Source organism: Schistocerca piceifrons, chromosome 11 (genome assembly GCF_021461385.2).
Source record: "Schistocerca piceifrons isolate TAMUIC-IGC-003096 chromosome 11, iqSchPice1.1, whole genome shotgun sequence".
NCBI classification, from domain to species: Eukaryota; Metazoa; Arthropoda; class Insecta; order Orthoptera; family Acrididae; genus Schistocerca; species Schistocerca piceifrons.
The window spans coordinates 141,667,405-141,692,697 of NC_060148.1; the positions used below are offsets into that span (position 1 = coordinate 141,667,405).

At 38.1% G+C, this 25,293-nt stretch overlaps 1 protein-coding gene across 8 annotated transcripts in view; it reads right to left on the reverse strand.

Annotated features, from left to right (window-relative positions):
- The window catches only part of LOC124719897 (zinc finger protein 665-like), a 69,196-nt gene that overhangs the window by 4,552 nt on the left and 39,351 nt on the right, over nt 1-25,293 (reverse strand). For all 8 annotated transcript variants that reach the window (XM_047245080.1, XM_047245078.1, XM_047245077.1 and 5 more), the window contains 2 exons: nt 16,679-16,750; nt 6,926-6,963 (listed from right to left, as the gene is read on the reverse strand). In XM_047245080.1, the coding sequence (XP_047101036.1) occupies nt 6,926-6,963; nt 16,679-16,750 (110 nt within the window). The remainder of the gene's footprint in view (nt 1-6,925; nt 6,964-16,678; nt 16,751-25,293) is intronic.

Below are 25,293 nucleotides of genomic sequence, written 5' to 3' on the forward strand. Positions count from 1 at the left end.
ATGGTGACATCAGCACGAATCATGTACAACAAATCCTACCACAATCTTCTGAGAGCAAGTAATTGCAGTAGGTGCATGGCCCATCCGTGTGATATCTGGGTCCAATCATTCCACCTGCAGCTACCCCATTCCATCACAATGAAAATGGACATCTTTGAGCTTCCCAATGAGGTCATTTGAGTGTGGATATGGCTGTGGGTGGGTAGGAGCATGCACATACTTCTGTGCTATTATTCTATCCTGATTGCTGCTTTTGAATGTTTTGCTTTTTGATGGATATATGGTTTCAAGTAACCAATGACAGTGAGAAATTACAGTTTGCTTTCATCAAAAACTGAAACTTTGCTGCAGAAGATGGCTGTGCAAAGAAACATACTAAGAAATTTTTCTGTCTTGAGTTTGCTCATAGAGGTTAGCCTTAAAAGCTCTGAACAAAATGATCATGATCTCAATTGTGCTGCAGATTGTTGATCGCTGTGTTCTCAGATATACTGCAGATCACATAGTTTGTGATAAGGTTAGGACAAGAGTTTTTTTCAATGCTACAAAACCTGTCATCTGCCACATTTTAGTCATAGGTCACTTAAAATCAGCTGTGTTTGTGTGTGGCCTATAATCAAGCAATGTACCTGGTAGTGGATGTAGTAATATTGTAGTGGCAAGTGGCACACATCAGCTATCAAGTAGTTTTAATCAGACTACAGTAAAAGTTATTTTCTATGTGATTAATAAAAACCTTTGCAGTTAATCACTACATTGCGTAGAACAGTTATACACTGTGCCAAAAATGCCATACACCAGAAAACTTTCTTTAAGAGAAATTCTCAGTAAAATGGGCTTCTGTCTAAAATCTCCAGGCACTAAGTTAATGTAGAATATTATATCCCACTGACTACAGTACTGTATGCTGAATTTTTTTTAAAAAAAAACACCTTTTCAGTATGCCCTATGTAGGTATATTACTTACACAGTTGCTTCCACATAGGCCATATTATAAGAGTAGATGCCTGGTGTGCCCATTATCAAAGTGGCTGGAAACACCTCATACTTTCAAAGCTTACAGATGACATAGATGGCAGGCACTGCCTTTCCCCAAACACTCCTATCAACACATATACAAGGAGGACACAGCCACAATTACACACTCTTCCAACATATTATCTGATTAGGGAAAGGCAGCGTATTCCAGCCATTCACATTCTCAGGATGGAGCAATATCCTTCAAATGTACACTGGATGTGAGTGCTCAGTTTCTTGGATTCTACAGACCAGGTATGGCACATGCTGATAGTATTTTTCTTGTCATTTGGCTTACTGTTGGTGAGGGCCACCTTACAGTAATTATTATGCAATGTATCATTTTCCCCTGGGTTCAGTAGAAGAGGCACAATTGCTTTCTCACATAAAGCTGAAATTTTCCTACTAGTTCAGCTGTTATGTAGCACTACTTGAAAATAATAAGTCATATCTAGGTTTCTTGTGGCATTACATCAACACTGTCTGAGCTACCTCCTTTTCTCCCCTCTGGTGTTTAGGTTTGTTCCTGCCTGATACAGGAGTTTCATGGGCTACCACAACAATAATAAATCCTCCTCATTGCTACTCATATTTTTGTTGACCCAGATCACAAAAGAAACGATGTAGACAGCTGTTTTGTACTAAATATTCACTGTAGACGAACAACATTGGAACTATCACCAAGCTTTGCAGATGGTAAATACTGTGGGTTGACACTTACTTCCACAACAGGGCAAGTGCACCAACAGTGTGGTGAATCTACCTCGCAATAATCATAGCCTGGCAAGATGTAAGCATTTTTTAATATCAGCAGATGGTAAAACAATCCTGTTTGCTCTATGTGGTACCTACCTCAGTGACCTCCTTTTGACATGCGTATGTGTGTAGGTTACAATTATAATTAAGCAGGATTAGAGATTAGTTGTGAGAAAACAAATAACTGTGCTGAAGTAAATTCTAGCACTTGTATTTAGAAGACATAGCTCATCTCACAACCCACCAGGAGATGCCGGCATTACACCTGCATATTGCTTACATTAATATCTCCTACAAATGAAATGGCTGGCAAAATTTTAGGATAATATTAGCAATGCTTCTTGCAAAGAGGATCTTGGCAAATCAAAATCTATTGTTATCATTGATTAACTCCCCTAAGAATTCATACAGCTAGTGTCTGATCTCAGTCCTCACTTAGCCTCACACACACCAAAAACACAGGTTGTCCATTCAGCAATCCTTACCCACAGTGGCAACCAGTCAGATACTGTGCCCTGACAGCATGGGGGTATTGAAACATTTACAGAGTGATTCACGTGAAATACTTTGACTGTCTACAAATAAAAAGTTTCATTTACTTCATATGTGCTATCTAACTATGAATGTTCCATTGCAATATAGTAGTAATTAAACCAATGATAAGCTTCTGTGTCATTACTACAATTGATTAGGGAGATGACAATTTTAGGGTTTCCACTGTGGAACTTGGTGGTTCCAACGCAAAACCATCAATGTTTGCATCTAGGGACTGAGTCCACTTGTGATTCATGGGATACTTTGACAGTTGTTATTTCATTTATGTTTTTTTTTTTCCAATGAGAATGGTGGTGGCTTTAGGTTTGAAGTATTTTCTATCTTGTTCTGTTGGGATAGAGTAGAACATCAAATAACACCCCCGTCAGCTGCCACAACCCCCAAGTCACCATCAAATGTGTTCTTGAAGACTTTGCTAGTGAAAGTTCCAACACTGAATATACCAAGATGTCTCATTGGAACAACCTTCCCATAACAAAAGTGAGTGACACGCAGATATCCTAGTCTATTGCTGTACAGTCATGGTTCAAGTTGGTACAACTGTTGCAGCACTTACGTTCCTGATTCATATGCAGCTTTCTGGTATTTCTCATGGAGTTCTTGTCCCTTAAATGACACAGTACAACAAAGCTTGTGATATTTGGGACTTACGGCATCATCTCAAAGCTGATTACATGAGCAGTTGCACATACTGTTAACCCTTATGAACTTGGGTTTAATATTATATCTCTTAACTGCAGCTTACCATTTTAGTTATTCATAATTATCCTCAAGTATGTGTTCCCTCATTTCTACCAGCCAATCCTAATTCCTGTGTAACTTCCAAAAAATTACTTATGATAACCAATAATTTACTGAAGTATGTAGTGAGAATATATGATATTAAGTGTACAATTAAAAATTCTATCAGCATCTCCACGGCACAGTGTCATGATTTCCTAATTTTGTGACTTTTTGGTAATAGCTAAATTATTTCACATGTTTCAGTTGTGTGGCACCCACTTACAATATGAAACATTTATCTTGGCAAAGTGAAGTGACATGCATGCCTTAACAAAACAAACAGACACATAAAGTACATAAAACTGCAATGGAAGGATATCTAGGGAGGGTCCACACACTAACATGTGGTTAATGAAGATGGATGGCAGGTCTTTCTAGTAGTAAAGGTACCAACCACCACCATACCTACCATATGCTAGCTTGCAGAGTATGTATGTAGATGTAAATGCAGAATGGTTTGGATGATTATACAATTTGGTCTTGTACCATTAGCCAACAAGACCTTGCTATGTTAGTACTGTGAACAGCTAAAACAAGGGGAACTACAACTGTTATAACCACATGCTACTCTGCTGTATAGTTTAATGATCATGACATCCAATTGGGTAAAATATTCCAGTAGCAATATAGCCTCCCAACAAGATCTCTGGGAGGGGGCTACACTCGTCGATATCATCAGGTGAAAGAAACAATATCGCTACAAGTGAGAATGTGGAATGTGAAGTCCCTTGATTGATTAGGTGAGTCAGAGAACATGAAATGAGAAATGGATAAGTTGAAGTTTGATATGGTGGGAATTAGTGTGGTGCATGGGAGGAAGAAGAACATTTCTGGTCAGGTGAATACGGAGAAAAGAAGAGTAATGCACCAGTAGAAGTTATTATAAATAAGAATATAGAAATGTAGGTAAACTATAATGAACAGTATTGGTTGACTCAGTTTCATAGCCAAGACAGATAAAAGGCAAAACTATTCACAACTGTACAGGCACATGTAATTACTAGCTCTGTCAATTATAAAGAACTTAAAAGAATGTATCAGCTTGTACCTAGATAAAATTTTGAAGTCCTGCAAGGATTGCCAGCTAGCTTCAAACATTATGACTAAAAATAGTGTATTTCACAAAAAGGAGAATCATAGTATCCTATCACTACTCTCATGTATTCTTGAGTGTGGCAATATGTGGAGATGCCAAATGGAATCATCACATTGGTTCAATTGTACGTACAGCAGTCAGTCCAGAATTGATTATTTTCCTAAAAATGATTTTGCAACCTCATCAGTCCAGCCTTACTACACAACAGGTCCAGTGGCTACTACAGTTCAAACACCAAAAAGGCATAGCTACAATTTGGGATGAGAACATCTTGTGACAGGAAAAAAGAGCTTTACTGAACACAAAGGAAGATCTGATTGTGCACTACAGACAGTATAGCAGAATATTTCACTATCACAGTTTGTTGTCTTCTGAAGTAGGTAGAGATCTCTCTACCTTGCACAAGATAATTAAGTCCAAGGAGTTATTCATCCCTTGCTCTTACTTCCAGTCAGTATTGTGGTGGTTTACAGAATAAGAATACTAGGAAAAATTATTAACACAAAGTTTAACTGTCCATCCACAGTGTGCCTCTTATGTACCTACTGATATTTGTCCTGTAATTTCCCTCTAATTCTGTGATGGCAATAGTTTCCTCAAATGATCTGAGCACAACTGATCAATATTCATTTTACTGTCATGGCCACATAAATCACTATCAGTTTTGCTCCCAAATCAGCCAAATTTGCAATGTGTGCACTTTTGGGGAATTGTACTGTATTAGATTTCCCATATTCAGACATAGGGGATTCTAGGTGCCCTTGGTAAGTGGCTTCTCACAAATCACAAAAGATGACTCACCAGTTAAGTCTTCATGGCCTTACTAAAGCTGACTACAACTGCTTTATGAAATTTAAGAACATGATGATGGCCTGTAAACTGTGAATACAACAAGATTGTTTCCGAATCCACATTGCTGACACAGTAGTCAAAGAGTTGTTCACCCCCAACATTCATTAATCTGAAGGGGCTGAAACTCGACTCCAGGTTTTGGATATATAACCACTCACCCTTTCCTCTTACTTATTCTACATGGTAGGACATTGGCCTGTACCCAGCACATTGAATTTGTATGACTTCCATGTCATATTCAATTAGAATAGTTAGCACTATACAGCTGCTGACACCTCACCTGCACTTTTGTATAAAAGTACACTCTTTTATTAAAGAACAGACACACAAACCAGCTGTTTTATAGAATGTGTTACTAACATAACTGCTTTGTAATATTTTTACTTATGAATAATAATGAACCATCATGTATATTTCAAACATCATGCTTAACATGAATTCACTTAAGATGATCACTTCGTTAACACCAGCAGAATATCAGTACTGGCAGTGATGTGTATGATATTATACAATGTTTTACTGGTTAACAAATTTCATTCAGCATGAATTACAAACTGTGTTTTAGTCTGTAGCATCATTACATTTTTCATTAAACCTGAACTGTCAATGTTTTTCTTTTTTCCTAATGTTTCTCTAGCTGACCTTTGTGCATAATATTGTTGAGCAATCATCATCAACAAGGAAAACAAATGTGACACAAACAGCGTGAAAAACTAGATTCTATCAACAAGTGCAATTCCATGTTGAGATGTGCTTTTATATTCTTTAAATAGAGCCAGTAGTAGTAACACTGAGTTCCAAGAAGTGAAAGGGTTGTCATGCAGTAGGAAGCACAAAGCACAGATAAGCAAGTGAAACTAAAAATTCTGCAGGAAGCAGAATATGGTGTATTGAAAAACAGCACAATTGGAAGAAGGTTTAGACTCAGCAAATCTACATTATCCATACTACTTAAATGAAATGTTCTTAATTCTGCTGCTCTGTGTTCCAGGTGCATACTGAAGTGACTTCACAGTGTTATATATGAAGATGCTGAACTTTTACTTTTACAGTGCTTCAGCTATATGTGCACCTCCAATGTGCCTATAAGTGGAAATATAATTGAGTGAACAACAAATGAGACTGCAGAAAATTTAGACATTCAAAACAGACTTCAATTGTTTTGTTTGTTGGCTGTATAAGTTCCAAAATAGAGGCCTAATTTCATGCTCAGTGCTAGGCAATGAAATGAATGAAGTTTATGAAGAAGGGCAAGCATGAATTTGACCAAGTGAGAGAAAACTTTGCTGTATCTTACGCCAGCAATGTGGACAAAACTAGTATTTCTTTACAACTTCTGCCAAGTCAAACCCATAAAACAAAAGGTGACATGTGGCATTGTGGGGCCAGCAGTAAACAACATTCTTGGGTGATGAGTGAATCTGAGAAACTGATATGTTTTAAGAACATAAAATTAATGCTTCACCTTGCATCTACTCTCATTATTGGAAAGCTTGGATTGACAGTTAATCATAAATGGCTTTTTTGTTCTGTTTGTGCAGTTATTGCAAACCACTGTTATAAATGGGACTGATGTACCTTGTAATATTTTAAAGCATCTTTTTAATCTTCTGCAATAACAGAATAGTATATATATAGTAGTGTTTTCTCTGATAACATGCATAATGTTGCTGTAGTCAGTATATACTGTATGTATATACTGCAAATGGTTAATATATAGAAAAAATAGAACTCCAAAAACCAAACTTTTTGAAAATAACTTATGGTATTTTGGTCCCTAGGGATTATTGTTTGTTTTCCTTTCACATGGAGTAACTAAAAATTTATACTGCTCAAAAAATTCTGCAGTGAAGAATAAAAACGTACCTTAAACTATCAGATGCATTTCTTATTGAGGCTGCCACCTGAAATAGTACAAAGAATTACTGGTTATTTAAAACTGATGAAACAGTAAATAAATAAAATTGTATTAACACCCACTAACATCTGAATGTTCCAAACAATACTTGGAAATAGTATTACCAAAGAGACACGACATAAATGTAGCAGTTATTGAAGAAAATTATAGGTAAAAATTAACGCTTCATTTCAGCACTTTGTTTTTAGCTGTGTAAGTAACTATAGAAACATTGATTTATTGGAAAACAAATTTCCTACTTGATACTTCAAACTTAAATGCCTGAAATACCTTTCACCTCTCAGGCACATACAGCTAGGCAAAGTACCGGAGAAAAATGTAAAAACTCGTCCGATTTTTATTGATGAAACTGGCAAAGGAAAGAACTGAAAAAATATCTATCTGAACTGCTTTTAAATGTATTTTTTTCACAACTGCAGCATTCAATACTATGCCATTCTCTTGAGATAGCTCACTGCATGGAACATCAAAGTCGTTAAATGTCACATCAGTTTCATCCACGGAAGAAATTCGGGAGTACAGCTTGACATGAAAGCGATAGGAATTATTACATGAAGTGGTTTTATTTTATACTCATATAAATGACAAAGATTTGTGTAGTATCATAAATATGAAATAAACAACATGGTCAACATGAGGACAGTGTTCTCTCCAAATGAATGAATGTGCTTTCATACATTTCACAGCAGGGGAGGGATTAATACAACTGCAGATAAATTCAGATGGCCAATTATAAAGAGCCAGTATACAATGAATAAATATGAAGAAGCCATCAGAATGTAGACAGCAAGCACTAAAACAAGTTTGTTACTGGAGCCTAGCAGAAAACCTTTAACACCAAGGATAATCCAGAAATTCAGTCAGCAAACCCGAAGATGATAGCCTAATGAGAAACGTGTCAGATTAAACAAACTATTTCACAGTAACATGAAAGACTGAGTCATCTCAGACAGTAAGTTGAATTAAGGTAACTATATGAAATAATTGATTTTTAAAAAATAACTGCATTGAAAATGAGTAATAACAAAGACAAGGATAAAGTATTGTGAATTGGAAAAAGAAACCATTTCTTGGTGGTGGTCATGATTTGTTATTCAAATTATGTAATTTAATGAAGCAACACTTTCATGTTATTAATGAGGAATATAATCAGTACAGCAAGGAACTTCACAACACATGAAATTTTGACATAAATAGAAATAACAAAAGGTTTCAAGATAGATGCAAAGGAAACTATCCAGAGAAAAAAAAATCATTTTTCACCAGGATGGAGCATCACCACACTGGCACCTGAATGAAAGAGCACTTCTAAAAAATAAGCTGCCTTATTTATGTATCAACCATAAGGGGCATACACATCTCACATTCACCTGCCCACCTTGAATTTTGTCTGATCTCACAGTATGTCATTTTTTGTCGGGGTTTGTGGAAGGCTCCATCTATTTGCCTTGCCATGCAGTAACTTAAGGTTCACTAAATAAAAAAAAGCAACTTTGAGCACAAGAACTCCAAATGTGTTTCAATAAGTATGGAACAAGTCTATTGCCTCAGTGATTGTTGTGTGTCCAGTTGAAGGAATAGTGAACTTTTGTCGAAAGTGAATGAAAACACTGAACTTAAACCAAATTGTGAAAAGTACCCTATTACACATGCATGCATATTGAAGATGTGCTCCTGATAAATTGAATGGTTCCCTGCAAATAAAAGCTTTATAGCTATACATCTGAACATTAAGTTATCCTACATTTGTATCTTTATTCGTGTCCAGGATATAACCCTTTTGGAACCTACACACGATATGGTTCCACAGCTATCACTTCCCTTTCAGTAAAATAGGGTAATCTTACTCTGTTTTCTTGTGCTGAATTTATTTCTTAATTTTTTTATTTCATTTATAAATTTAATTTCTCTTTCAGTGTGAAATCACACTGTAGCCTATATCCTGGTCAGAGAGAGGGTGGGAAGGTTAGTTAGTTAGTTAGTTATTCATTCATTCACTCATTCTTGGATCTACACATTGTATTTCACAAATCATATTGTCTAGAGGGTTGCAGACTGTAACACATAGCATATTAAAAAGCAGAAGCTGCTACTGCAGATTACTTCTGTGAAGTCTACTGACAATCAGATACCTATGACTATTGCTAATCTCCTCACACTGATAATTATGGGAGATGTTTCCACATGACATTATTATCATTATTACTATTTCATACATTAACTTTTAGGAGATAGTGTCTAAATTTAAAATTTTCTTCCTATTCCTACATCCTTCCCAATTTCTTTACATACACAATGTGGATACTTTTGATCAGACACCCCGAAAAATATCAGTTTTTCATATGAGGTGCATTGTGCTGTTACCTACTGCCAGGTACTCCATATCAGTGAACTCGGTAGTCATCAGACATCATGAGAGAGCAGAATGGGGCACTCTGCGGAACCCACAGACTTCGAACTTGGTCAGGTGATTGGGTATCACTTTAGCCAGATTACCACACTACTAAACGTACTTAGGTCCACTGTTTCTGATGTGATAGTGAAGTGGAAACGTGGAGGGACACATACAGCACACAAAAGTACAGGCTGATCTCGTTTGTTGACTTACAGAAACTGCTGGCAGTTGAAGGGGGCTGTAATGTGTAACAGGCAGACATCTATACAGACCATCACACAGGAATTCCAGACTTCATCTTTATTCACTGCAGGTATTATGATTGTTAGGTGGGAGGTGAGAAAACCTATATTTCACCGTCGAGCACCTGCTCATAAGCCACACATGACGCAGGTAAATTCCAAACGATGCCTCGCCTGGTATAAGTAGCGAAAACATTGCACAATTGAACAGTGGAAAATTGTTTTGTGGAATGAAGAATCACAGTACACGATGTGGTGACCTAAAGGCAGGATGTGGGTATGGCAAATACCTGGTGAACATCATCTGCCAGTGTATGTAGTGCCAACAGTAAAATTCGGAGGTGGTCCTGGTGTTATGGTGTCAATGTTTTTCATGGAGGGGGTTTGCACCCCTTGTTGTTTTGTGTGGCGCTATCACAGCACAGGCCTACATTGATGTTTTAAGCACCTTCTTGCTTCCCACTGTTGAAGACCAATTTGGGGATGGCAACTGCAGCTGTCAACACAATTGAGCACCTGCTCATAATGCACGGCCAATGGCGGAATGAAGAATCACAGTACACGATGTGGTGAGCTAATGGCAGGATGTGGGTATGGCAAATACCTGGTGAACATCATCTGCCAGTGTATGTAGTGCCAACAGTAAAATTCGGAGGTGGTCCTGGTGTTATGGTGTCAATGTTTTTCATGGAGGGGGTTTGCACCCCTTGTTGTTTTGTGTGGCGCTACCACAGCACAGGCCTACATTGATGTTTTAAGCACCTTCTTGCTTCCCACTGTTGAAGACCAATTTGGGGATGGCAACTGCAGCTGTCAACACAATCGAGCACCTGCTCATAATGCACGGCCAATGGCGGAGTGGTTACACGACAATAACATCCCTGTAATGGACTGGCCTGCACAGAGACCTGACCTGAATCCTTTAGAATACCTCTGGGATGTTTTGGAATGCTGACTTCATGCCAGGCATCACCAACTGACATCGATACCTCACCTCAGTGCAACACCTGTTAAGAATTGGCTGCCATTCCCCAAGAAACATTCCAGCACCTTGTTGAACGTATGCATGCGAGAATGAAACCTGTCATCATGGATAAGGATGGGCCAACACCATATTCAATTCCAGCATTACTGATGGAGGGCGCCACGAATTTTTAAGCCATTTTTCAGGCAGCTGTCTGGATACTTTTGATCACGTAGTGTGGTCTCTCTTGTGGTCTTCCAAATATTTATATCCATTTCTGTTTTCCATGTGTTGCTGTTTAAGTATGTTTCATGGTCTTTCTTGACTCTTTTTCGATTTATTATGTTATCTTGTGAGAGTCCACCTTCTTCTGTACCTATGACCAATTTTGAATTGCTTTTGCTAGTGCTTGCTACCTCAAAGATCTGCCTTGTGAGCCTGTCGACGGTCATCCTGTGATGCATCCACAAAATTCTGACACTTTATCTAAAGCTGTCGGTTATTGTTTCTGTCTGTCTATAAATCTCTCTAAAGGGACTCCATATCCAAATTCGTTCACAGAAAACTGGTCCAAATATTTTCCTGAGAATTTTTATTTCCTTCTTATCATTTAGTCATTTATGTTTGACCATGAATCGCAGTACTTTCTAAAGCAAAGAGATATTCCAGTAGTAGTTCTAAAATAGATTTTTTGTTTATGATGACTCCATATCAGCTGACAAGCTTTTGAGCCAGAAACTCCTGAAGTTAGGTTTGACAATAAGCGAGGATCTCACTTTTGAAAGACTGAAGTTTTGGACAGTGTGATCCCAAGACTTCAGCTGTAAAACTTGTGGACAAACGATGGCAGGATAATGGTGAAGAACTAAAATAGGAATGATCAGTCCGCAATGCAGATGAGCTGGAGTGTCTGGACGTCAGAAGCTAAAAAATTTGTCAACTCTTATTGCCACTAATTTTTTGTGTTTACTTTCAGGTCTTTATTTTGCAAAGAAACAATTTGTTTGATAATTTATCAACATATAAACAATTTGTTTTACTAATATTATATTTACAACAGTTTCCCCTCTTATTATTATCTGTTTGTCTAGGATTAGTTTTAGTACTAATTTTCTGCTCAATTCTCATAACTCTAATACCAATACTATTCATTAATTCACTATTACTTCAATATGCTCACAAGGCTCTGATTCAGATGATAATTTACAGTCTTATTTCTACTTTAATAATTTATCATCATATTACTGTGGTTACTCATCATTAGGACCAATAATAAGACAGCACTCTGTCATTCCATTTATCTTACTTTCGGAGTTGTTGTGCATAGATTATTCTAGCTCTGTTCAGGAACTTTCTCTTCCTGTCTTCAGTTGACCATTCACTGACCAGTGCAAAGCATGGTGGCCTTGGCCACAAAACCTCCCTCCTCCTGGAGATATCTCTCACTTTCACTTCAAGGAACCTTGCTCCCCTACCATAATGCACTCTGGTATGCTTTGTTCTCATAACCTCACTGGCCTAAAGTCACTACTATCTAGTAGCTTCACGAGCCTTGTAGCCAAATGCACTAAACTTCATACTGCACACGCAAATGTTCGATCTCTGCCACCTCATCATAACAAAGTCTGTCACATATTTCAAGACACGGACCTACATCTGATACTTCCGTCAGAGACGTGGCTCCAACCAACTATGTCCACAAGTTCTGTAAATCGAGAAGACCACATCTTTTTAAGACAACAGATGTAACTGACAACTGGGTGGATTAGGGGCATACACATGCTCTGATTTATCACATAATGTACTTACACACATCCAACAATCATGAAGATAGACAAGAGGAATATGTTCATAGATATCACATCCCTTAACAGAAAGTCACCACTGTGTGTCCTCTACAAACGTCCTGAAATACCTAGGTTTGGCTGTTTTTAACTTGCTCTTTGAACTGACATGGAAGCATATAATTACGCTCCACCCAGATCTTCCTGTTTTCTCAAAATTCTTAGATGGTGAAGGCTTCTTAAATTTGCTTTCCATGGAACTCACTATAGCTTGTACATTTATAAATCCTTTTTATTCCTGCCACTATTATTGTTGTCATTACTACTGTTACCACCACCACATTAGTGGCAACAGCTGTAATACTACTAGTACTGTCATTATTAACTTTATTAGTTCATAGTCAGTGTTACTTACATTGCCACTTCAGACACTCATATCATTTCAATACTATTTGTCATATTAAAATTGTTGTTTCTTAGGTAATTATGATGTATGTGGGAAACCCTGGTCCAATGCAAAAGAGACCTGATGGCCCTTGTCAGAATAGGATAAATAAATAAATGTCTTGGTGATTGGATGATCTCTCCTGGATATTTAATGTATGTATCTTGTGATACTTCCTCATACCAAGTTATAATGGAGAGATTATCTGTAGGCTTCCTGTCCATTACTGAGTTTTCTCACAGATGATTTGTAGACTAGTTTTCTTTGACATTTTATGAAGCTTCTCCAGGACAAGTTTGGCTTCTATACAGTATCTTAGAATAGAGAGTGTCTACAGAAGCCATACACCTCATGTTAATGCTCTGCTCTTTTTTAATTTCGATTTGGATTCCCTTGTCTCCTTCCCATATGTCTTTTATTTTAAGTTGGAGTGGATCGTGGATCTCTGGCTGCACACTGTTGTGCATTTCAAATGCTTCTGAAATTTCTCCAGTCAGTTTAATGACTAGTGTTGTACCCATTTATGTCTATTGGGTAACTGCCACTGTTTTCCTGTGAATTTTGAATTCCTCTGACATACTGAATCAAGTCTTTTTCCGTCAAATCATAAGCCTTTCTGACACTTGGCATAACTTGCCACAGTATTTACACATCGTCATCTTTGCAAAATTGACTTTGGTTCCCATATCTGTTCTCTACACGATTGCGTTTGCAAAATCGTGCCTTATACTCTCCTATTAATAGGCCTACTTGTTCGTCCAGTTGCCTTCACAGGGCTTTTTAAGGAATCTTGGACATAACTGGATGCAGTGAAATTCTCTGTAATTATTCAGACTGGTTTTATCTCATTTTTATAAAGAGGATCAATTAATGCACATTTCCACTCTTCAGTAATTTTTTCACTTTTACAAATGTTTAACATAATTCTGCCAGTTGCTTGTGTGAGATTACTGTTGCTCAGTATCCATATCTCCATACTTCTAATATGAGTTTCTGTCTTCTGCACATGACTCGTTATTTTGAAAAGTACTGATTTCCTTCAGTTCCTCAACAGATGATTTTCAATCAGAATTGTTTTGCTTCCAAAACTAATTGTTCTTTCAGAGGCACACAGTCGAGAACTGAGTGAAAGTGATAGACAAAACCTCTTATTTTTATGTTAGTTTCAAGTGACCCAGTTTACACTTTTTTATAGCCTTGAACATTCTTTTGTATACTTTTAAGAATTCCTGCCATTTTCTGATGTTTGTTACCATTTAAAGTTTCCAATGCTTGTTCCCCTGCATCTACTAAACCTTGATCATAGGCAATGTTCCACTACCTGTGTTCTCTCTTCCTTTGTGGTTAGCACAATCTCATAATGGATGCAAGTTTGTTACAATTCATGGTATATGAATGAATAATTTGTTGAAAAATGGATTAATGATGAGTGATTTATTCATGTGTGTTTCTTTCCTGACAGGTTGAAATCTAATCTTTATAAGCAAGAGACGTTGAAAGGACTAAAAAAATTCCTCTCTTGTTCTTACACTGAGAATTTTTGTATCCTTACTTGCTATAACAACATGGTCTATCTGAAACTCACGTAAAGCAGAGTTCAGAAAATTCGATTTTTGTAGCTTCTTCGCAGGTTTAAAGTGTGTGGGTGTGATTTTGATCTCATTTTCCCACCTTTATCTCACCATTTTCATATATTCTCTTTTGAACTCCTGTTTTCCAAAATTTTTTTGTTGGAACATACGCATGCTTGACAATGGCACATCCCACCAGTCAGACATTGAAGCAATTCAGTGGCATGCTTCTAGATTTGCAATTATTAGCTTTCATTAGCACACATATGTTATGGATATGGTTCAGATACTGAAACAGGAATCCTTGGAGGGCAGATGACATTCTTTTTGAGTCAATGTTGAGAAAATTTAGGGAACTGGCATTTGAAGCATACTGCAGATGTAAATGTTGATCAGTGTGTACTGTAAAGGAAACATAATGAAAGTTTGTGTGTCTGATTTGTACACTAATATTTGCCTATAATGCATCAAACTTTGTGTATCCTCCGTAACTGTCAGAGATAGACAGAGCTTTATTTTTCTGTTTACTGTTTTTTTCATCTAGTATCTTTTGTTAATTCTGAAATCATCTGTTTGTGTATACTGAAACAGAAAACTATTAATAGGATTTAGTGATTGTAATATTCTAGAAGAGAGTTTAGATGTGTAATAATAAATTGTGAGTTTTGACATAACAATGGGAGGAGATCAATTATGTAAGGTTGCTGTTGGGTATAATACAGTCATGGATGGTGAACTTGTAAACATGGACAACTACTTTTTCCTGGTGCATTGGGGATTGTAAAGATAGTGGACGAAATGGAATTAAAATTTATGCATTCCAGATTAATTTTCCCCACAATAGCATGAAGGCAGCAACATTGAAATGATGCAGAGGCACGTTTACTAATGGAAGATTTTATGAAGCACAATGCCAACAACTAAGTTAATAGTCCAAGGTGTCGATCTACCTCTTATTGTGAACTGACGTAATGTGGGAAAATATCAGAGCAGTGACAGTAAAGGAACACATTTGCTAAATGAATTGATTTCAATATTGAACACATTCTCTAAAGTGAATACCATATGCAAAAACTACTATGCCTGTGCCCCATAGAAAATTATTATTACAGCACGCATATACAACAGAATGAAGCCTAACAAACAAATGCTTAATTTGGGAAGAGAAAATGTGATGCAGGAACCAGTTATGCCAGATTCACTCTTTTTTTATATACCATATGCACTGTCCCTAGCATGATAATTTTTTTCCTTGACTGGTATGCTTGCACAACCACCAGATATCAATGTGCCTGAGGGTCTTTACAGACACCACAAAGACAAGAGAAATTATGGCTTCTATGGAGGCAAGAGATAGTTGCCTTTCCCTCGCTCTGCCTGTAAGCGGGAAAGGGAAGGAAATGACAAACAGTGGTGGAACATACCCACTGCCATGCACTGTACAGTGTCTTGCATAGTAAGTCTTCTGATTAGGTTTTTCAGTACTCTACCTAATATTCCCCAATATTAGTTATGTCTTCTTCCTGTGAGAAGTTTATGAATCTAACCATCCGCTTTCTCTTACACAAAGTGGACAAAATTATTACCACAACATTTTATTTTACTGGATTAAATTTTATGCTTCATACAAGCAGACCTTATCGAAGCTGTAGTTTGGACCTGCTATGACTTCTACGGTGAGGTAATACATGGATTTATCTGCATAGGTCCTAGAGTTTTTCTGTGACTGACAAATCTATAAGTAAATCAGCATGTACCACTGAGGTAGCCATACTGTAACTATTCTAAGAACAATGTAGCAAGGGTGATCTATCACATACAAATTGTATCACACTTCATACCTTTGGCACCTTTGAAAATTTTTGGTTCAAACTGACAAATATCAATGATTCACTGAAAAGATGAATCATGTGCAATGTACTCTTCTGCAATGCATGAATCATAAGTTACTGAAAGGAAGAATATTTTTCAAATGATCTGCACTCTCGTGGTTTAAACGTATGCAAAATATTTAACATTCAGAAGGGTCACTGAAAATATGGTTAAACACATTGTTACAAATTCTGTTCAGATTCTATTCAGAACAATTATCAAATAACAGTTGCTAATCCACAATAAGTGGAATAGCACAACAGTACTGTAAAATTATTAATTGCACTTAGCTCAAGAAAACTCATAATCTATGCCTGCCTCACAGGAATGCATTCCTTACATTAAGCAATTACACAAATACATTTTTATCACCCTACATGCAATAAATCGGAGATGCAAATGCTTACAGTATTCTAAGTTTTACATACCTCCAAATTTAGTTCAGGATCCTCCTTGATAAAATCATTTGGATGAGAGATTCCCAAGTTATCTTCAAGACACTGAAAGAAAGAAAAAACTCTCAGTTAAAAATGCTTACAGCCTTCTGTACTTATGACATGGCTCTCAGTATTTCTTTTTTTTTATAAATATGATACAAGTTTTCAGAGATTTGTATCACGCATACACAAAAAATTTAAAAAAATATATTTTAATGAGCAGCTATTCTGCCAACATGCATCTCCATAATTTCACACTGTGCCATACTGCACTAATTTTACACATAATCAGTCATTACATAGCGTATTTCACGGTGCTTACTGAGCCCTATCCTTCCTTTGGTAACCTGACAGTTTGCCCGTGGCAAGAAGAAGGAGGGTGTGCTTACTCCCTGTGCATTAACATAGGATTGGAAAGGCGGCGAGCCCAAGAACTACAATGAAATGAATACCCCTAGCTCCATACAGGCATTGATATATGTCAATGGGGACAGCTGAAAATATGTTCCCCGATCAGGACTTGAACCTAGGATCTCCTGCATACATGGCAGATGCTCTATCCATCTGTGCCACCAAGGACACAGATGATAGTGTAACTGCAGGGACTTATCTCTGGCATGCCTACCACGAGACCCACATTCCCAACCTATTGTCCCACGCTATATTCATAGTGCCCCTACCCACTAACTCATTACTCGCGGCTTTTTGCCAATTCCTGTTTGTGCAGCCACATAGAAGAAGATGGTCAAATGGCCAGTTAGCCCTTTCGGACATGTCTGAAAGAACAGGTACCATCTTCATATACCCAAGAACTACGAGTAGCACTGTCACTTGAGACTCAAGCTGACATGTAATCGGATGGCATTTGTTGCTTCTGCCTCAACTTATTTTGAGAGTTTGTTTACGGACTTGTGAGTGAATGGTTAAGAGTTGAAGGCTGTGATTATAAAAATGGCTCTGAGCACTATGGGACTTAACATCTGTGGTCATCAGTCCCCTAGAACTTGGAACTACTTAAACCTAACTAACCTAAGGACATCACACACATCCATGCCCGAGGCAGGATTTGAACCTGCGACCATAGCAGTCGCGCGGTTCCTGAAGAACCGCTAGACCACTGCGGCCGGGGCTGTGATTATAAAGAGGTGTTGAGAGTTATAGTAACTGGTATTTATAGAAGAAAACGAACAAAACATGTCCACGTTTTTCGATCCAGTGAACCGATGTGGCTGAAGAGAAACTAAAGGTAAATATTTTGTAGTTCTCCAAAAATTTTCAAAATGGTTGACAGCAATTCCTGGAAAATACAATCTGACTCCGAGTTGTTTTGTGTGAGATTCACATATCAGTGAGGAACAACAAATGTTTATCGTCAGTAAATAAGTTGAAATTGTAAGACAAGGGCGGTCTTTTAAAACCAGAGCGGCTCAGTGGTTCCTCGTGTATTTCCCAGTTTACTGAAATATCTGTCGAAAATATTACACAAAAGAAAATCGTCCGTCAAGCACTCCCTAAAGGGAAGCTGTGGAAGGAAGACAGTAAACAAGCTGCAGTTTCAATGTCTGCCAGTGCTTCTTCTGCTAAAGGAAAATGTAGGGTGCAGATCAGTGCTGAACGGAGTAGTAATCACATGAAAACAATGTTGATGTGCCAGAAACTGGAAATTGTCCGATTAAGTGATAAATTAAGGACAGCAAATGCCAAAATCAATCTCTTCCAGAAGCAAGTCTCAGATGAAAACCATAAGATGGCTCAGTCGAATGTCCTACATCACTGTACACTCCGTAAAAACAGAAAATCATATTTGCCACCATGTTAAAGAAATGCCAATTTAGAAACAGCAAGAGAATGCACTATGTGATGTGATAATGAATTTACTCTGGATAGCATGCCCTTGAAAATTAGAAGCTCAAAGGATATAGACATGGTTTGAGGCACGCATTGTTGCAACAACGTTCTGAAACATCTCCAAAAGTAAATAATCTCAATTGCTCATGTAAAATTAACCAAGAGGCTGTAGAACAATTAAGAATTATTTTCGGAAACGGCAAAATGAAAACAAAGACATGCTGATTTTTGATGAAGTAAAGCACAAGGAAAGCTACATTTCAATAACACTTTGCTGAAAGTTTGTTTCGTCAATTTATGGGTATATACTTCAGACAATTGTAGTAATAACTTTGCCTATCATTGCTCTGGTGTTGCTATCTCTTGCTCTGATGCATAATCGTATTCACCCTATTTTAGTATACTCGAGTCACAATGCCACCCCCAGTGATGTCTAGCATATATTGATTCAAGTCATTATCCAGCTAGAGCAAGCCAGAATGACACTTATTGCATTCACTTCTTATGGCGCAGTACACAACTGAATAAAAAGGTCCAGCAGTGTCTAGGAATTACTGGCATAAAAACTAAAGTTCCTTGCTCAACATCAAACACAGTTGACAAGACCGGAAGAATATGGGCATTTTCGTACGCTATTCGTGTCATAAATTGAATAAAAAGTGGTTGATGTGATAAAAGTGATGTACTTTTTAACGATGGCATAATCAACTACAATTATCGACCAGATAGTTCTCCAGAATCAACAGGATTATTCATTAGATAAATAAATAACTTAGTGGACACACTTATATTCTCTTGGTGATGCTTTGCACAAAACACACAGGCTCACAAAAAGTTAATGAAATGGGGAGGCATTCTATCTATACAGTAAAAGCTTTTGTTCTGAAAGAACACACTGGCGCTAAGAGTAACCACTAATAGTACCTTCGAAATACCTAAATACTTATGGAAAAGAGGTTGCATTTCTCTCCCAGCAGCAGCATCATTTCGGTATCTCTACGTCTCCGAGTTGAAAATCGTCACCCATCAGCAAGACGACTACTGCTCGGACAAGTTACAATTTGCTTGCCAGTACATTCCTGTAGAACTTTCATTGTCTCTTGCAGAAACTGAACATAAATGTCAATTTTCGTTGACGTTTTACGTGAGACAAACACATATGTTAGCTGGATATTTGCAACAAAAGCACTAATACAGGGTTTTGGAGCAGAAAACTTATTTGAAAAAAACCCTCTGTATTCCATATAGTATCTAAGATCCACAATGAAAGTCAGTCTGCTGATTTTTCCATTGTAACACATACTTCTGTGGGTCACAAGCAGACCAACTGACATCTCACGGCAGATCTACTGAACTAGGACAGTCAGCACGTTTCCTCTTCTACTCACTATCGTTTGCCTGCAGTTACAGTGTCGTTTCCTGCATCCACTGAACGACTTTTCCTTAATATTTAATTAAATCCCCTGTCTATTTCATCCTGTTTGCATTTGTAATGCTAACACATTCTCATGCTCACAGCTCTGGTTTGAATATTTTCTGGCATATGACACTGTTCCAACAATGTCATTTCCAACACTTTTTGTTTTTTCTTTCTGTCCAGACATCAGAGTCTCAGAATGGACCAAAGATGATAGAGATGAGATTTTCTCTCAGTTGTGTTTACAATACTTAAGAACTCTGTTTATAAACCAACCCTGGGGCTGTAACTAATATAAGCCTAAATTTTAGTATTGCTGGACACACTACATTAAGTAACAATCATTTGCATAGTTGCAGATTTTTGAATGTACTAATGCTGCCTCATTTAATATCCAGCTGTAAGTTTGTGCCCACACATCAGAACTTCTCTAGGGTTGTAAATCAAATTCCCAGTATGCACTGGGTCACTTTGCACCACTCCTGAGGGAAGAGTCAACACATCTGGCTTCTTAGCGTTTTGGACTACAAACCTCACTTATTTCATGTGCCCTATCAAGTTGGGATCCTTGCTATTTCCATTAATCTGTCAAATATTATGTTGAGCATTCATGGTGACACGTAGAATCTTGTCCCAAATCAGTATGCATTTTAAATGTACAGGTCATCATCTCTCTCATATCTGTACCTTTGCTCTTGTCCCTGTCTGTATCCTCAGTACACCCACTAACTTTTCTGGATTTCTACACTCCCTCACATTGTTGTGTAACCTCTGTCTGTGACCATTGTCCTGTGATGGAAAAATCTATAAACACTGAAGAAATGTGTTAGTTAAATTCCTAGCACTTCTCCCATTGTCTCGTAATATGGAGGCTCATTGAAAAGTAATGCTGCCGAATATTTTTATTCTGTTCTCAATATCAGTTGAGGAATTACTTATCATGCACATTACATGGTCGAATTCCCATTTCACTGACAACTTGCAACACTACTATTATGCAACTTTGAATTGTAGTGTGTAACATTGCAGTGTGTAATGGAACTATGTCATTGCATGAGAAATAGTGTGTTCTAGTCAAGTTTGTAAATGTCAAAATGGGCCTTCAATTGAATCCACAGAAGAACGAATGCAGTGCATTGTTTTCACTATATCAACGTCAGTAATGTCCAAACATTCAGTTGTCCACACTCATAATGAAACAGACGGAGCCGCTAACCTCAGCTCAAAGTGGACGGCTGCATAGGCCAACACTTAAAGACATCTTTGAGGAATTCAGTCTTATAGTGATGAAGTGGTGCAAGTAGAGGTGAGGCTGTGGCTCCATCAACAGAGTTGAACAGCCTACTGTGACAGTATCAATGAACTGATCACTCACTGGGAGAAATGATTTCATTGCCAATGTGGCTTTGTTGCGACATAAATATGTAGAGATGAAGAATAAACATGTAGAATGTTTATGAAATTTTATCCAAAAATCTGTATACGTTTTCACATAAATTTGTAGGCATTACTTTTCAACATGCCATCATAAATGTGGTTAAAAGGTCACATTGCTACCCACTAACATCCAATTGCTTCTACAGTTAAACTGTGCATGCCACTTTATAGCATGTGTCTGAGTATTTGTGATACCAATAGAACTATTTTTCAACGGTTACCCACAACACAGAGGCAATATTGTAGAAACATCTGACGATTGCAAAAACAGTTTTGTAGTTCAGGTGCTTGTGAATGCAGTACTTGTTTAAACAGGTGTCAGGAAGCATATGTTTGAGCTCAAAAATCTCATTTAGACATTATGGTCATGTCGTTTGATACTGGAATAAACATTATGTCACAGTGTTCTTACAAAGTCCTGTGCAGATTGATGTATAGCATACACGAGGTGATCAAAAAGTCAGTATAAATTTGAAAACTGCATAAATCACGGAATAAAGTAGATAGAGAGGTACAAAATGACACACATGCTTGGAATGACATGGGGTTTTATTAGAACCAAAAAAATACAAACCCTCAAAAATGTCTGACAGATGGTGCTTCATCTGATCAGAATAGCAATAATTAGCATAACAAAGTAAGACAAAGCAAAGATGATCTTTATAGGAAATGCTCAATATGTTCACCATCATTCCTCAACAACAGCTGTAGTCGAGGAATAATGTTGTGAACAGCATTGTAAAGCATGTCCAGAGTTATGGTGAGGCATTGGCGTCAGATGATGTCTTTCAGCATCCCTAGAGATGTCGGTCGATCACGATACACTTGTGACTTCAGGTAACCCCAAAGCCAATAATCGCATGGACTGAGGTCTGGGGACCTGGCAGGCCAAGCATGATGAAAGTGGCGGCTGAGCACACGATCATCACGTGTCTAGCAATACTTTGTTTCTTTTTGATCTAATAAAACCCCATGTCATTCCAAGCATGTGTGTCATTTTTTACCTCTATCTACATTATTCCGTAGTTTATTAAGTTTTCAAATTTATACTGACTTTCTGATCACCCAGTAGTTCTCAAAAAACACACAATCTACCAGTTCTGAGCCACCTCCTTTGTGCTACTTCATTTGGATCCACTATGCACCACATAAAATGCACACAATTACACGCCATTTACAGTGCCTATTTGACATATATAACATTAAAATTGGTATTCTTTGGGCATGGGAGGGGAAGATACTTCTGACTGGTTTGATGTGGCCTGTCATGACTTGTGGTCCTGTGCCAATCTCTTCATCTCATAGTAACAATGATATCCACCTTCTTTAACTACTTGTTGGATATATTCCAATGTGTATTCCTTACAGTTTTTGCCCTCTACAGCTCCGACTAGTACCACAAAAGATATTCTCTGTTGTCTTCATATACACATCCTATTACAATGTCCCTTCCCATCAGTGTTTTCCGCAAGTGCCTTTTTTTGGTAATTTTATGGAGAACCTCATTCCAATTTCACCCAGTCATATCAGTTCAATTAATTTTGATCAGTCTTTTGTAATACACGTCTCAGATGATTCACTTATCTTTATTTCTGTTTCCCACCTCCAGCTAGCCAGTAATGATACTAGCTGTTCTTGTTTTACAAAGCTAGATACTATTACTAAAAACAGAAAGATATACAACACAAAGATATATAACTAAAAGACAGTATGTCCACTTTCGGCATGTATAACAGCAGCAAGGCATCATGGCGTGGAAGCGATGAGCCTTGGTAGGTCTTTGAAGGGAGGTTTTTTTGGGGAGGGGGGGACCAATGAGGTCTGGAGCTATGTTCAATCACATCCCAGATGTATTTGATTGGGTTCAGATCTTGCGAGTTGGGGGAGAGGGAGCCAGCACATCAACTGGAACTCACCACTGTGTTCCTCTAACCACTCCATACCACTCCATCACACTCCTGGCCTTGTAACATGTTGCATTATCTTGTTGAAAAATGCCAGTGCTGTCACGAAACATGACTTACGAAGTGGCGTATGTGGTCTGCTATTAGGGTATGATACCCCTTGGCCATCACTGTGCCCTGTCGAAGTTCCATTGGATCCATGGATGGCCACATTAATGATCTCCAGATCATAATGGAGCCGCCACCAGTTTGTGTCTGTCCCATTGTACAGATTTCAAGACAAGGAACTGCTCCCATGGAAGACAACAGATCTGCACCCTCCCACTGGCATGATGAAGGTATCGGGGTTCAGCAGACCATGCGACACACTGCCACTGTGCCAACATTCAGTGCCAATGGTCACCTGCCCATTTCAGTCGTAGTTGCTGATGATGTGATGTTAACACTGGCATGTTCAAGGGTAATAGCCTGCAGAGGCCATTCAGCAGTGTTCTGTGCACTGTGTGTTCAGACACCCTTTTCTCTGCCCAGCATTAAAGTCTAATGTTAGTTCTGCCACAGTTTGCTGCCCATCCTCTTACCAGTCTGCCCAGCTTATGACATCTGACATCTGTAATGAGGGCAGGCCACCCAGCTCCATGATGTCTGGATGTTGTTTCACCTTGGTTTTATTGCAGCACTCATCAAACATCTGACAAGTCATAAAGTTTCCGAAATGCTCGTGCTGAGCCTCTGGGCTATCACAATCTGCCCTTAGTCAAACTCAGATCACACACCCTCCCCCTTCTACACAGAGAGGATGCTCACTGATACTACATGTACAATGCATGTGTGACAAGCAGCCATTCCTTGCCAGGTGACGCTGTTATCGCCTGGATGGATTTATATTGATACTATGGCAGAGGATGGGAAAAAGCAAGTATTAAAAAATAGTTTTAACGGTATATATTTACTGTTTTTTAAATGGAATGGGTTAAAATCAAATATTAAATGCTTGTACCACATGTAAGTGCAATACACTAGTATTATCAGATAAATTATATACCAGGGGTGTGTGGATATGCAACAGGGTGAAGAGTGGATGTGTTGAGTGGAAGCACAATGGAAAGTAAGTTGCAGGAAATTACCCACTTTCGTAACAGCACTGTTACAAAAATTAAAAGCAGGACACTCTGTGAAGTTATGCCCATGGCATGGGCATAGGGGAGGTGGAGGGGGAGAGAGGGAGGGAGATGGAGGGGGAGGAGAAGCGTGAAGGTGTTTCATCTCTTTTCCACATGTGTTAACACTTCATTAATAATGGTAATAAAAGTAACATATGGACGAAATCTGTGTGAATGTCTATACTGTTCTACACTGGTAGAGGGCGAAATTGTCTGTGTCATCCAGTACAGCAACTAAAATGTTCTTCCAGGGAAAACAACTTCCCCACTACAACTGTCACTCGATTTTCAGTTTACATACAGTCTATACCTCCCCAGCGTTTCCTGTGCAGTCCTCTTCTGTAAGTAGACAAAATAACCTCACTCAGCTGGCATTTATACATGGTGATTTATTCCACTGTGTGCAAACACTAGGGATTGATTGATAAGACGATACAGAACATAGAAGGTCTAATGAACTTATGTCCAGAATGCATGGTTTCCATGCTAGAGACCATTTATTTAATCATACATTGTTACAGAGACTGCGGCCTAGTATGTGCTGTGCCAAGCTGCCACAGTTGCAATAAGTACTGAAATAGTTTCCATGTGGCTCACTGCATGTGAGTATGTGCTGCAGCACGTTCTGTCTCACATTTCGGCAAGCTGCACCTAAACAGTGTCAAAGGCAGCATAAATACATTGCTGCAATGTCTCCACATCTGGAATGGACTCTGTGTATACAATACTTTTGAGATAACCAGAAATTGTATGGGTTGAGATCTGGTGAATGAGCAGGTCATGCAACTGTCCCCCCCCCCCCCCCCCCAGTCATATACATCGACCAGTGGAGACAAC